This window comes from Mauremys reevesii, linkage group 21 (genome assembly GCF_016161935.1).
Source record: "Mauremys reevesii isolate NIE-2019 linkage group 21, ASM1616193v1, whole genome shotgun sequence".
Lineage (NCBI taxonomy): Eukaryota > Metazoa > Chordata > Testudines > Geoemydidae > Mauremys > Mauremys reevesii.
Window position 1 is genome coordinate 15,691,455 of NC_052643.1, and position 15,014 is coordinate 15,706,468.

At 45.3% G+C, this 15,014-nt stretch overlaps 1 protein-coding gene and 1 long non-coding RNA gene across 6 annotated transcripts; one reads left to right on the forward strand and one right to left on the reverse strand.

The window, feature by feature from the left end:
- Positions 1-979: 979 nt before the first annotated feature.
- LOC120387880 lies at positions 980-7,501 on the reverse strand. Its single transcript, XR_005590404.1, has 3 exons — positions 7,415-7,501; positions 6,383-6,620; positions 980-1,305 (listed from the first exon to the last, which is right to left on the reverse strand). It is a non-coding gene; the product is annotated as an uncharacterized LOC120387880 (long non-coding RNA).
- FAAP20 (FA core complex associated protein 20) lies at positions 5,901-14,839 on the forward strand. 5 transcript variants are annotated; one of them, XM_039509176.1, is made up of 4 exons: positions 5,901-6,087; positions 8,664-8,811; positions 10,113-10,765; positions 14,174-14,839. In XM_039509176.1, exons 1-4 carry the CDS (start codon positions 5,984-5,986, stop codon positions 14,244-14,246), a joined length of 978 nt encoding a protein of 325 aa, XP_039365110.1. In that variant the 5' UTR covers positions 5,901-5,983; the 3' UTR covers positions 14,247-14,839. The 5 variants fall into 5 exon arrangements, with proteins under 5 accessions (XP_039365110.1, XP_039365111.1, XP_039365113.1 ...); XM_039509177.1 differs by lacking the exon at positions 5,901-6,087 and adding an exon at positions 6,504-6,639; XM_039509179.1 differs by lacking the exon at positions 5,901-6,087 and adding an exon at positions 6,814-6,833.
- The last annotated feature ends 175 nt before the right edge of the window (positions 14,840-15,014 follow it).

Here is a 15,014-nt window from a genome sequence, read left to right on the forward strand (position 1 = left end):
GCTTCCAAACTCTCGGTCACTGGCTCAAATCCAATTGAGGATGGTGCTAATGATAATTCTTTGCATTTCTAGAGCACCTTTCATGTGAGGATCTCAAAGCATCACCATTATCACAGTTAAGTATGCCTTACCGCCCAGGCAAGTTGTATGAGGATTATTATCCCTCTTGTACAGCTGGAAGAACTAAGGCACAGAAGTAACCTTGTCCAAGGTGGCAGCACCAAGACTAGAACCTGTCCTGTTGGTCAGTTCTTTGCGCTAACCAGTAGATCACAATTCCTCTTCACGGAACAAAAATCATGACAACAGGTCATCTAGGGCCTGTGTGAAATAATGTGAGATTTCTCTGTGCAGGTCCTGGTGGATAGATGCCTGTATCACAAAAACAATTTGGAGTAGAGCCCTTGTATCTGGCTCCTGCAAGTGAGAGAAGTTAAGTTTAGATTGAACTAATTCCAGAGAAAGGCAGATTCAAACATGTTGAATGCGTGTAGGAGACAAATGGGGATGAAGTTCTCAAAAGAGTAGAATCAAATCTGTGAGTACTCATGGAAACAGACAGGCCAAAAGTGTAAAGCTTCACTGCAGGTGTAAGGCGGGTTGAAGTGTTACCCTAGGAACAGTACATTTGATACACATTAAATGCAAGAAAATTGAAGTACTGAGTTTATACAGTTTAATTCCCCAAAATGTCAGAAAATGCTAGGGCTAGGACTGCAGCAGCAATTAATGCTTTTTACTTTGATTTCTCCTGATTCTTTGGGTTTCCTTTAATGAGTGCTTCATTTTTGAACCCTTGACATGCCGTAAGTTTGATTTTCCCCTTCACTTATCCTCAGCTACATTACACCTACTGCAAATGTTATGGTATATAATTTATGACAAAAACAGTATCATATTAAAATACACATTTAACAAGAAAATTAATAATAGCTGCTGATTTATTGTTTCTGCCAATTCATATCTAGCAATGGGGACATTTTCTAACATTACAAAAATATCAACTTTTTGAGAGAGGATTGTCCAGAGCAACACAAAGAGAAACACAGAGACATTAACACAAGCAGACATGGTCATACAGAGACACTACCATTACAAGCTCAGACATTAACACAAATATGCTCATGCATGCATACACATGCACAGACATTAGCATAGTTGCACATAAAGCTACCAGGGCTGACGCTGCCACTCACTCATATTGAAAAGGAGAGCTTTTGGTTTTCTAAAGCAGATGTTTCTTTGCTGCCGCCATGTGGAGAATACTGGTAGTACTAATGCGAATGCTCAGCACAGTTGCCAAAGCTAAAAAATAAATGGATAAAAGAAACACTTTTTACATGGATTTTACAGTTGGCATGTGTTGCAGTGAAACATTTCTCCTGATTCGTTTTTATGCTCCCTTCTTTTATGAGCCATTGCACTGCAGTAATCCCCCCCCCCCTTGCTCCCCTTCTCCTTGCTGTCCCAGGTCTATTTTTCACCTCATCCACCTCTTCTATCCCCATCGCTATCTTCCTCCCTACATCGATTATAAAATGATTTGTCTTTGTCATCAGCCCACCTGGTTCTGGCTCTGCTGAGTCAGAATGCACCTAAGGCCAGAAGGAATCACTGTGATCATCCAGCCTGACTTGTTGTATAACAAGCCATAGAATCCCTCCAAAATAACGCCTAGAGCAGATCTTTACAAAACCAGCAAATCTTGATTTCAAAATAGTCAGGGATGGCGAATCAGTCACAATCCTTGGTAAATTGTTCAAATGGTTACTCTCAGTTAAAAATGTAAACCTTATTTCCAATCTGCATTGGCCTAGCTTCAATTTCCAGCCATTGGATTGTGTTATACCTTTCTCCATTAGATTGAAGAGCCCATTATTAAATATTTCGTTTCCCATGTAAGTATTTATAGACTGTAATCAAGTCAACCCTTAACCTTCTCTTTGTTAAACTAAATTGAGCTCCTTGACTCTATCACTATAAGACATGTTTTCTAATCCTTTATCATTGACAGGACAGGCGGCTTCCAGGAATGCCATATCAGCTGACTGGGGAGCAGCTTTCAAATGCGAGCAGCACAGACTACAGGTGAAGTCTAAGACAACAGGCTTTTTTAGTATTTCATGAGTGCTCTGGTGCCAGGAACCAAACACAAGGGTCCAGCCTACTAGGTGCCCAAGAGTATTTCTAGAACAAACTCAGGCTGTTTCTGTCTGGAAGCAAGGTTCATTTACCCTGACCACTAAGCACAAGAAATGCCAGAATTCAGGCATGGGGAGTCCTAGTATTTTTCCATGTATGACTTATTTAATGGCCCCTCATTGCTGTAATATCTGAGCACCTCATAATCTTTAATGTATATTTATCCTCACAACACCACTGTGAGGCAGGGAACCACTTCTTATCACCAGTTTACAGATGGGGAATTGAAATAGAGACACCAAGTGAAGTGATTTTCCCAAGATCACACAATGAAGCTGTGGAATCAAACCCCAATCTTTCAAGTCTCAAGCGAGTGCCCTCACCACTCAACCATTCTTCCTCTGTTTTTAATTGTAGCTCAGTAGGACTGGGTGGCTGGCAATATGATATGATGCTATCACCTGTAGGTTATACCTATCTAGGTGTTTCTGATGTGCATCAATCACTGTGGGATCTGAACACCATTTTGCTGGTTGAAATCTAGCCCAGGGATGCAGTGACTGAAGGTGGCTGTTCTGTAATTGCTATTTGGTGGTCTATGTGAAAAGTTATGGTGGGGAGGGAGAGCTCAGCCCAGTAACTTGTGGACATACCTAAAAAACCCAACAGCACTGCAGTTAGTATTAATTGACATCTGGTTGGCAACCTCAGCACAGACACTAAGGCCTAAATGGGTCACGGAAACAAATATCCCCTCAGCCCTATAGGGCAGTGTGGAAGTAAAGTGAAGTGAGAGAGTTGGCATCAGTGCTGTTCATAGTGCAGGAAGAAACAGGTTTCCAGTCCCCAGGGCAGTCAGGCACCATTGACTAATAGTACATTCACTCTATAAAATAAAGATACCTGATTCCCTTCTGCAATTCACAGGCACCTAGTGTCAGGTGGGTATAGGAAGGCATTGGGAAAAGTGGACAACTTTTATTTTCTAGTACAATTCTTCTTGTGATTCCCCCTCAGTCTCTCTGTATGATCCTCCTGTTATGGCATTTCTAATAGCGTATCTATTTTTGAAAGGGCTGCAGCCTAGCCAGTGTATTTGTACATATCAATCTGCCAGCTATGCCCCTGCTCTAGGAACCACTTCATTTGACGTCATACACAAAGGTTCTTCCCAGAAAAGACAAATGGCCTCGCTTCACTGCTATTCTCTCTTAAAAGAGGAACTAGGCCAGAGATGCACTCATGATTACCTTTGTTATTTGAATTAGCGACTGAATTGCCGGCTGCCAAGGTAAACAGATCCCTGGCATGGGCACAAAAATCAATAAACTAATGATGAATGCAGCTGAGGTTCTAGTCCCCTTGTCCATTTGCAGCAAACTCAGGTTACATGTTCCATCCTCCTGTAGTCTGGATACCCCAATGTTATGAAGCAATGTGTTAGCTAACTAAGTGTCTGAGTCTGACCAAACAGAGCCCAACAAAACCCCCAAGGGGCCACCTAACTGGCAAATATTGCATTTTCACAATTCAGGTGCACAGCACTGCACCTAGGATTACATTCAGGCATGTTAAAAAGTATCAGACACATGCTGTTTAAGCAACAAAATGAACTTAAGAAACTTCTGTAGTCCACTGCAGAGGTGCCAATTCTCAGACACCAAGTTTGTTACCTATTGTTACTAAAGCTGCTCCACTGATCCCTTTAGAAAGTACTTTACAGCAGAGATTTTTTTTAAAAGGGATATTTTTGTTTTTAAATTTTATTTTGTAGTTTTCTGCCCTCCTGATTTTTTTTTTTTTTCAAATCAGGGCCTGACTCTGTGAGGTGTTGAGTGTCTTCTGGAAGCTCTGGGCCCTGCCAGCTCTGTTAATGCTGCCAGTCCCTCAAAGAGCACTGAGAGTATTCAGTGCCTTGCAGGTTCGGAGCCTGTCCTTCAATTTTGTGAGTTTCTTGGAACCACCCCTATGGCCAAAGAGATTAGCTATTAGGGCAGCCATTGGCACCCAGAAGCAGAGCAGGCTCCCTTGGCCTGGCTGGGCCTGAGGAGAGAGCTGACAAAGTGCACCTCATCCATAGGCTGATGATCACCCAACTGGCCTATTCCCTATGCCCCTTACCACAGGGGTTGGGGGAAACCTGTGTGACAATAAGATGGGCAACAACTAGGGGTCCTGGTGGGCTCAGAACAGCCACATTACCTACAACTGCATACTTGGTCCAAGCTCCCCGTCCCAACCTCAATGATGGGCCTCTGTACTGAGCCTCCCTGGGCACTACCGCTGTCCCCTCCTAGCCACACCGAGTTTGGGCTACTGCAACCCCTCCCCATAGTGGAGCCCCAGCCCCACCACACCCGGAGGAGCACAGTGCCTGCCCCATTACAAAGCCAATACCTAACCCAGGCAGACCTGAGCTCTTCCCCCTTCACAACCCCCCCTTCCCAGGCAGCCCCGAGCTCCCCCATCCCTGCAGCCCCCGCCCCCAGGCAGACCCGAGCTCCCCCATCCCTGCAGCCCCAGCCCACAGGCAGACCTGAGCTCCCCCATCCCTGCAGCCCCCCCCCCAGGCAGACCTGAGCTCCCCCATCCCTGCAGCCCTCCGCAGACCTGAGCTCCCCATCCCTGCAGCCCCAGACAGACCTGAGCTCCCATCCCTGCAGCCCTCCGGCAGACCTGAGCTCCTCCATCCCTGCAGCCCCCTCCGGCAGACCTGAGCTCCTCCATCCCTGCAGCCCTGCCCCAGGCAGACCCAAGCTCCCCATCCCTGCAGCCCCGGCAGACCCGAGCTCCCCATCCCTGCAGCCCCAGCCCACAGGCAGACCTGAGCTCCCATCCCTGCAGCCCCCAGGCAGACCCCCCATCCCTGCAGCCCCCAGGCAGACCTGAGCTCCCCATCCCTGCAGCCCCCCCCCTCCGGCAGACCTGAGCTCCTCCATCCCTGCAGCCCCTGCCCCCAGGCAGACCCAAGCTCCCCCATCCCTGCAGCCCCCCCCGGCAGACCCGAGCTCCCCCATCCCTGCAGCCCGTTCCCAGGCAGACCCGAGATCCCCCATCCCTGCAGCCCCCAGGCAGACCCGAGCTCCCCAGCCCTGCAGCCCCCGCCCCCACGCAGACCCGAGCTCCCCATGCCTGCAGCCCCGCCCCAGGCAGACCCGAGCTCCCCATGCCTGCAGCCCCGCCCCAGGCAGACCCGAGCTCCCCATCCCTGCAGCCCCGCCCCAGGCAGACCCGAGCTCCCCATCCCTGCAGCCCCGCCCCAGGCAGACCCGAGCTCCCCATCCCTGCAGCCCCGCCCCAGGCAGACCCGAGCTCCCCATCCCTGCAGCCCCCGCCCCAGGCAGACCCAAGCTCCCCATCCCTGCAGCCCCGGCAGACCCCCCATCCCTGCAGCCCCAGGCAGACCTGAGCCCCCATCCCTGCAGCCCCCCAGGCAGACCCGAGCTCCCCATCCCTGCAGCCCCCAGGCAGACCTGAGCTCCCCATCCCTGCAGCCCCCGCCCCCAGGCAGACCCGAGCTCCCCCATCCCTGCAGCCCCCTCCGGCAGACCTGAGCTCCCCATCCCTGCAGCCCCCACCCCAGGCAGACCTGAGCTCCCCATCCCTGCAGCCCCCGGCAGACCTGAGCTCCCCATCCCTGCAGCCCCCGGCAGACCTGAGCTCCCCATCCCTGCAGCCCCCGCCCCGCACACCGGGCAGACCAGCTCCCCACCCCTGCAGCGCAGACCCGAGCGCTCCCGCGAGAGCCGAGCCCCCGCCCCGCCCCGCGCAGGCGGATCCGGGCGGGTCCTACAGGGGAGGTCGGGGCTGCGCGGCGCGGAGCAGGCCCCTCGCCCGGGCCATGGCTGAGGAGGGAGGCGGCAAACTGCGCCTCAAGCCCAGGAAGGCGCCACCGGGCCGCAGCCGGGAGCCCAGCCCGGGTCGGGAGCCCCCCGCGCGGCGCCAGTGAGTCGCGGCCGAGCAGGGACTGAGCCAAGGCCCCCGGGCCGGCCCGAGGCAACGGGCCCAGCCCCTGCCCTGGGTGGGCGGCCGGGGAGAGGCGGGGCAGCACGCGGGGAACCCCTGCCCCCTCCCGCCGGAGGCGTGGGACAAAGCCGGGGCCCGGGCTTCTCTGCTGGCTGCCGGGTAACGGGAGCCCTGGGCCTGGCTGCTGGCAGGGGACCGCCGCGGGGCGAGACCCTCTCAGGGCCGCGGCTCTAGAAGCGGCGGGCGCGTTTTTAACTTTCCTTGTTTGCTCCACCTCGGCTGGTGCTGCAGACCAGGGACCCGCCGAAAGCAGAGGGTGTTTCCCGCCTTCCCGTCAGCGGGGTTGTCAGATACGGTTCGGGTGGTTCGGCCAGTTAGAGAGATTGGGTTCAACAGCCATCCCGAGATCAGAGCTCTGGAGACTGGCTTCTTCCCCCAGCTGTGAAAGCTGCAGCTCAGGCTTCTGTCTGGTGCCATGTCTCTGCCACACGCGACTGGCGCCCTAGAAGATGCTTCAGAAAGGAGGAAGAAGTCAGGGCCTAATATTTTTGTAAAGCAAAGTGTATGGAGGCTGGCTTTATACACCATGTTTATCTGGGTGCTTTTTTATTTGCTTTTGTGCTTTTAAACAGCTTCCTAGCAAAAATACTTAAATACTATTCGCTAAAAGGATACCAATAGTTTCAAATACCATTTCTAAATAGATACCAGTAGTTTCAAATGAGGTATTATCTTTTATGTGACCAACTTGTGTTAGTGAAAGAGACAAGCTTGCGAACTACACAGAGCTCTTCAGTTTCATATATCAGTGTGGAGACAGCCTCACACAATATTATGGAAACTGATGAAACTGTTAGTATTTTCCATTCCATGCAATCATGCATCACTTCCCCAACTCACACTTTTTACCAGTTCTATTGTTTGTGGTGAAATCCCTTATTGATTGTGATCTGTTATTTGCCACTGCATTTCTTCTGCCTATAGGACATTAAGTCCTACCTCAGAGAACTTGTGTGAATTTGCAACTTACAAGTTCACCCACTGTAGAGGTTTTGGTGGATACTGAAATGATTCAAGTTGAGTTCCTGAAAAGTGTTTTAGTTACATGCAGTTTTTCCAGCTGGTAGCTTGGTCTGGGCCAGCAAATATATAAGTGGTGAGATTCCTACCTCTGGTTGTTAATAGTGAGAAGGGCAGACCTCTAAACACATTTTTACACAGTCCAATATACAAGCCCTTTGCTAAGAAAACCAAATATTTTTCCAGACACAGCAGAAAATGCTCACCTATTGAGCATTACACTTACCTTTAATTCTTTAGCATTTACTGTATTCTCATCAGATGTAGCCTTTATTAGATTGTCATGAGGATAGCCTGTATGCAGTGTTGTAGGTGTGGTGGTCCCAGCATATTAGAAAGACAAAGTGAATGAGGTACTATCTTTTATTGGACCAACTTTTGCTGGAGAGAGAGAGAAGCTTTCAAGCCTACACAGCTTTTCTTCAGGTCTGGGAAATGAACTCAGTATTTCTTGGTTAACTAAGTAGTTAACACATATTTCAAGGAACCATTCAAATTGAAGTGACCTGTTAACAGCCACCAGGCATGGGGAGGAAAGTAGCTGTGTGCGCGTGCATGTGTGTGTGTGGGTTACAGATTGTTGTAATAAACCATAAATCTAGTCTCTCTCTTGTTTCCAAAAAAACAGACCTGTCAAATGCAACAGTTCAGAGTGACTGTGATGTTAATGCTTAATTGCTGGGGTTTTTAGAAAGAGCTTGCTCTAGATGATATGGAGGTTACCTTGGTAACTGAGTACTGTGGTACACAGTACAGTAAAATCCCCTTTTCCTCCATCCCCATGCAGTTGGCACTCTCTCATTTATAGGAGGTAAAATCTGCATTTGCAGACTTGCCTCATTTGTCAAGACATGCCTCATATGTAGCATGTGTGTTTTAAGATGGTTTGCCAGATGCTTTGTTGAAGACATTTTCAAATTAGAAGTTGAAAAAGTGGTAGTGTAAAGGATGGAGTTTTTGTTTGTTTGTTTTCTTTAAGAACCAAAACAGTTGTCTTCTTGGTTTCCTATAAGTTTATCTCCCAGCAACATAAAATATATGAGATTTAGTAAAGCAATTTGAGACATTTTAGGAAGTATGTTAACCTGAACATGTAGTCTTGAACACCTCTCCTCGGAGTCTGTTTGCTGTAAAAAATCCAACTCAGCTGGAGGAAAGGGGGGTTCAATACATTATGCTTGGTTTAGTTTTTGGGATCTCATCCTGAGGGTCAATCATTATTGATAAGAGGGGTAGTCTCAAAACTATATTGTAACATATGGTTCCAATGGAAAAGATTAAGAACTATTGCTCTGGGACATTGTCGAATACTTTGTTACAGCAGATAATTTATGCAACAGAGGTTGGGGGTCTAGACTTGTTAGGAAGCATGTATGTTACTAGGGATAATTTGCCTAAGTGTTTTTTTTTTAAATAGCACGGTGGAGTGCATTTTTCTACAATATTTATGTATATATGTATTTATTTTTTTACAGAGCATTGGCCAACAGATACTCCTGGTTTGAACAACAAGGATTAAGTGAGTCTGAAAATATGTGGATGCTGATACTGAAGGCTGTCAATCCAGATCTAAAACCCACAAGCTGGGAAACAGTGCCCAGTTTACCAGAATTTTTTGGACAGGTAATGTGTTTGAATTTCAATAGGTTAAACTGTTACTTTTTTAACCCATTGTTTACATTCCTAGTAGGAACATCTTCAATTGGTTAACCATGTACCAGGGAACGAGGGGCGTGGGGGGCAGTGCAGCCCCCCTGCACGCCCAGGGTCCTGGCTGCCCCCCATCCGCCTGGGGTCCTGACTGTCCGCCCCACGCCCAGAGCTCTTCTGCTGCTGGCACCCAGCATCTGCAGCTGGCACCCCCAGGCATGCGGGGGCTGGCAGGGGAGTTTAATTGTTAACTGGAACCGATAAGGATCAAGCTTATCGGTTTACTGGTTAAACTTGTATGTCCCTAGTTCCTACATTCTGTTAGAAGTTCTCTCTCAGGACAAATAGAGCTTTGTTCTTCACATAAACTTTGGCAGAATCTGAATTAGATGTCATCAGTTACCACAGACAATCTAAAGTTGAGGCATGATAAATTCCACCATGTATCTGTATCTTTTACCTAATTAGACCCTCCACAGAAATCCATTTGTTTAAAATTCTGGATTACTAACCAGTTCCAAAGAAAAGCTTACTCATGGCTGGCTAAAAACTGAAAAAGACTGAGGTTTTAGTTTTTTTCCTAGATTTTTGTTTTCTGTAGGACCTTCCAGGATAGAATTGACACAACATGATAGGAGAACAGAAGAAATCTTGCTTCTTGGACTATTGCTTCCTGTGCTATAGCAACCAGTTCTGTGGAAAGTTGAAGTTTCAGAATTCCAAGGTTGCCATGTCCACTACCTGTTATGAGCACTAGGTTCACACAAAGGAAGGATTTACAAGGAAAGGCAAACTAAATATGCAGCAACAAGAGGATGTGTTCTTAGAGTGCCTAGCACAATAGGGCTGTGATCTCTGATGGGGGCCTTAGGTACAACCACAATAATAATGGGCAGACCTCCTGAAGTATGAATTTCCTCTGAATGAACATATACAGGAAGAGTAAACAAACAAGGCACCCTTCAGTATTTAATTTTTTTCATCATCCTCTTTTGACTACTTTCAAGTTCTTTGCAAATTACTAAAGGAAGACTTATCCTCATTGTGTTCGGTCATCTTAATGTGTACATAGTAAGTAGGGCTTCCCTTTCCATTTATAAATGGAAGTAGATGCTTAACAGAGATTAGATATGGAAGAGCCCTATTCATTCCAATTTAGACAATTCTCCTAGTACAGCATTGGCTTCACTTGTAAGTGCTGTGTCTAGACATGTTTTTACTTATGGAAGAAATTGCAATTGTTTTGAAAGAGATAAATTTTTGCTGTTTTATAGAATTCTGAAAATGAGAAGAACCCTCCAAAACCAGAAGTCTTTAAGGTTGGAATGAAAGATTTTCAATGGATACCTCTCCCATCTTTCTACAAAGAAAAAACTCTTAATAGAAAGAATCCAAGCTGCTGTCACATATCAAAAAGTCAAACTGAGCATCTAATGGAAAGAGAGGACCAGACAGACCAAAACCAGCTAAATATTGCTCCTGTAGTTGAGAAAATATCCCTTGCCGTTAATGACGATCCAGGTGAGATCATAAGAATGAAACACAGCAGGAAAAGTTCTTCAAAACTGAAAGAAAAAGAAAGGACTGAAAGGTATGAATGTAATCAGTGTACAGATTCAACACTGCATTCTGTACCAGCATCTACCCAAAGTCTTGCAAAAGATTTTTGCCTTCAACAGCTCTGTAAAGGGACTGGGCTGGGTGAAGAGAAAAGCAGAAAAGAAAATGAAAGCAAAGGACAACAGTCAGATGCACAAATGCACCAACATAATGTTTTATTAGGTGAGACCAGATCTACATCTGCAGAAATAAAATCTCCTGTTGACATCCCCAAAATGGAAGGTCTTGAGGAAAAAGCTGAGGATCAGAGAGCAGGAACTTTAACTCTTGACAGTTGTCCAATGTGTCTAATCCAGTTTACTGGAACGTAAGTCTTTCATTTTATTACTTGAATATATATTATATATATATTTTTACAGTATACAAACACGGCACTTTGGTTGGGACCTCCCTATAAACAAAGTTGTGCAAATTGGGACAAAGATTCTGCTGTTAAAGTACCACTTTAAGTGTTATTCAGTGCTTGGACAATTTATTTTAAATCCAAAACAAAGGTGGAATAAGGTCCACATGTTTTCTATATTATACTGCTCTAAAAAGAAAGCTAAATTTGAGCCCTACTTTGACTTTGTATATTCCAAATTGGCACACTGTTTTTGGTGAAGTAAATATATTTTTAGATCAGCATATTTCAGTCATCCAAAATTGGTGCCCTTGCATGCTAAAGCCTAGTCTCCATACCCTTTCAGATTCCTCTGATACCTGTCCGTGTTCCCGCTGAGGTTTGTACACACGTGGCAGAGAGAAACTTGCACTGGTGTTTTCCATCATGTCCCTGTTCAGGAGTTGAGCGCCCAGCACCTCTAAGGCCTAGTCTGCACTTAAAACTTAGGTCAATATAACTACAGCACTCTGGGGGTGTGAAAAATCTGTGTGAACCTAGCCTCCGTTGTAGACGCAGTTAGGTTCATGGAAGAATGCTTCCATTTACCTATCTACTGTTGCTCAGGGAAGTGGTGTTCCTACAGTGATGGAAAAACACTTTCCACTGCTGCAGGCTGTGTCTACTCAAGGGGTTATGCCAGTCTACCTACATCACTGTACCCATGCTGCTAGAGTCCCCATAGTGTAGACATAGCCTAAGATGATTAGACTCCAAGAAAGCACATCGGTCTTCAAGGTTATTAATCCAGCACCTCAAACAAAAATTTAAAAAAATTGGAAAAAACGCCACAGAACTCTGAGAAAAATTCTTAATAAAGTATTGCCTGACGTTGTTTGAAATACAAAAGTATGGTGCGGAACAGCTCCAGCTGACAACCTTGTTTTAACAGATCTTTCACAGCTAATACACACTCATTAAGTTTGAGTAAAGGATCATGCAGTGATAATAGAGTTTGTCTATACTGGGAAATTTACCAGTATAATTATACCATGAACTCCCTAGGTGGACACAGTGAAAAAAGGCCACTGTTGTTCTAGTTTCCACTGTTGTGCATGAGAACGTTCACAGGGGGAGTTATACTGGTATAACTATATTGGTATAGTAATGCTGGTAAATATCCCTGAGTGGACAAAACCATAGAAGAATCATTACACTTTCAGAATGAGAAACCTGCCAGTTATCTGAATGCTGGCTGTTGGTAGAAGTGGAAGAGATTTTTCTTCTCAGATCAATTGAAGCTGCTGTTTTGGCGAGTGGGTTGGGGCTTAAATTTGTGGAAATCCTTCTTTTGGAATATCCTTTTATAGAAAATGCAGAATGTCAAAATTACTGATTTGTTTAGAAATAATTTTGCTGATCTCACAATTATTGTGTGGCTCCTGGACATTTACATTTTGCCTTTTGTTCTTAAGGCTCAGTATGCTTGCAGCTATTTAGAAGCACAGAGTAACGCTAACACATGGATTTGGGATAGGGAATTACAGTAATCTCATCCTGATGCATTCCGAGTTCCACTCAACGGTGGTTAAATGATTGTTTGAGTATGGAAGTGTCTCTTAATAGTTGATACTGCACTCTTATTGAAGCTCATGGGGAGGTTTTACCCTGAATAAAAACTCCCAGAGGTAACCTTTGTGACCCAAACAAAAATAGTATAGGACATAATTAGTAATCTGTTTGGCCTGAACATTGCGTTACAGCGTAGCATATGTTATGTACTTTGAGACTGTACCTATCTGTTACAGATTGTGGGCTTCATGTTTTAATTTTATTTTTCTGGTAGGCTGGCTAGCTTTTAATCTGTAAAAGATGAGTCTCCACTTCTAAGGTCACTGATCTAAATTGAGTGAGTCATTAATGACAATGTAATTATTTGTCAGCTGTTTGGTGGGCCATAGTTCATGTCCTTGTGAGCAGGTGGGGTTCAAATCACAAAAAACAGGCCCAAAGACTGAATGTGCATGGATGACAAACTACCCTTTCACATTTAGAAATGGCCTTTCCAGGTCAGGGTTGTGTGGGGGAAGCTGCCACTGCCTTTGCTGTTTCCATGTTTGGTGGTTAAACATGACTTCAGCCTCCCTTATTGTTGGAGTTGGCTTTTCACAGGAACTCAATTAATAAAAAAAAATATTTTCCTAAACCAGACACCTGCTATAAGAAATGAACTGAAGAGCCTATTCATACCATACCATACCCCTTAACCAGCATTCATGCTGTCTCCTCACCAGCTGCTGAAAAGTAACATTTGTTAGTAACATGCTTGTAGGTGTTCTCAACAGCCTCTTATGGCCATAGGCCATGCAGCATAATATTCCTGCAGCTTTGTTCTCCCTCCTGGAGACTGTACAAGGAGACAAACAAAAGGATTAGTTCAATGCAACCAATAAAAATGTCTTCAGTTTTGCCAAGTGACGTGACTGAGAGAAAAGACTCTTCTATGGCGTCACACCTTCCTTTCCACTGGTGATTTGGGTTGTATTGCTTTGGAGTAGATTTCTTTTTTAACCGAGGGCTATAAAGGGTGCTGTACAGATAATTCATTTTACCTTTTTCTCTCCAGGTGAAAGAATGAGCATACTCAGAAACCTCTCTCAAAGGCTTCAGAATATTCCTCACATTACTCATTTTGTTATTAATCTAGTTCAGGGGTTCTCAGACTTCATGGTACCATGACTCCTTCTGACAACAGACATTACCACACAACCCCAGGAGTTGGGACTGAAGCCGGATCCGGCCCAAGCCCCGCCACTCCAGGCAGGGGGGCCAAAGCCTGAGCCCCACCAACCTGGGCAGGGAGGCCAAAGCTGAGGCCCAAGGGCTTCAGCCCCAGGCTAGGGGCCTGTAAGCTGAGCCCTGCTGCCCAGGGCTGAAGCCTGAGGGCTTTGAAGCCCTGGGCAGTGGGGCTCAGGCATCTGCTTTGGCCCTGGGCCCCAGCAAGTCTAAGATAGCCCTGGTGACCCCATTAAAACAGGGTTGTGACCCACAGTTTGAGAACTGCTGGTCTAGTTAACTGGAAATTCTGTAAGTCTCGGTGCAGTTCCCATATTAAATGTACTTCTAAATTTAAGTTACTATTTTGGAAACAGGTTCAGAGTGAAATTTGTTTTTATTCAAAATACAGTATTACAACCATGTTTTAATTTAATCTCTGACTCTCTGTTTTCCATTCTGTAGAACATAAGAATGACCTGACTCTTGCAAATTAAATAGCATTTTTGCAGATTTCTAGAAAAGGAAAAACCAAGTTTGGGGGGAGTGTGAGTAAATGAAGGGAGCAGATTTGATCAGTAGTTTGATAAAATGAAAGACTTCTCTCTCAATTTGCAGATTGTCACAGTTGGACATTGACAGCCATCTTGCTAAATGTTTGTCTGAAAGTGCAGATGATGTGATTTGGTAAAAGAACAAGAATGAAGAGCCAAGAAGTCAGATGCTAAGATATGAATCTCTACAAGAAAAAAGGAAAGTATATCAAGAAAATGTGTCCCGACAGAATGTGTGTATTAAACTTGTATAATTGAAAACCAGAAAAAAAGAAGGGTCAGAAATACCATCAGCCTCTACTCATTTCCTCTGAACCGCTCGGTGTAGCCATTGTATCCCTGATCCTGCAAAGAGAACTGGGTGGGCATACTTCTGGATGCTGTGGAGCCCCACCGAATGCATATCAAGAAAGTACTATTATGGCTTCTTGAAGTACAGTATCTGTTCTCTTTTGCCACGTATTTAATTTGTTATGCTTTTGAAAGGTATAGCAGGAAGAGGTTGATGCAAGCAATTTTCTTGTAGACTGTTAATTTGCCTAATCCAAATGTCATTCAGTCCAGTAACTTCAACAGGCTTTGTATCAGGTTCTAAATGGTTAACTCTTTGGAAAGTAAATTGCCTGATACTTTAAAAAAGTGCTGTAGTACCCAATGTCTGTTTAGGCTTTTAAATTTCAGTTCATGCTTTATTTGAAAAAAGTTTAAATAAAAATCTAGTTGGAATTTTGCACTGTTCTGTATTGTCCTCTGTATGAGTGTATGTGTGTGTGTATATATGATGGTACCGTATATCCCAGATTAGGGAAGGAAAACCGCACCCTTCATACAGATGACATTCTTGGATTGGTATCACTGCTCCCTGAGTCTCTCCTCCATAAGTCAAGGTCTGCTTCATTATAACC

Bases quoted from the DNA above. Each gene is read 5' to 3' on its own strand.
- FAAP20 (XM_039509176.1), top strand. From the start codon at position 5,984: ATGGCTGAGGAGGGAGGCGGCAAACTGCGCCTCAAGCCCAGGAAGGCG. The intron at 6,088-8,663 runs GTGAGTCGCGGC...ATTTTTTTACAG, and splicing joins GAGCCCCCCGCGCGGCGCCA to AGCATTGGCCAACAGATACT. The intron at 8,812-10,112 runs GTAATGTGTTTG...GCTGTTTTATAG, and splicing joins TACCAGAATTTTTTGGACAG to AATTCTGAAAATGAGAAGAA.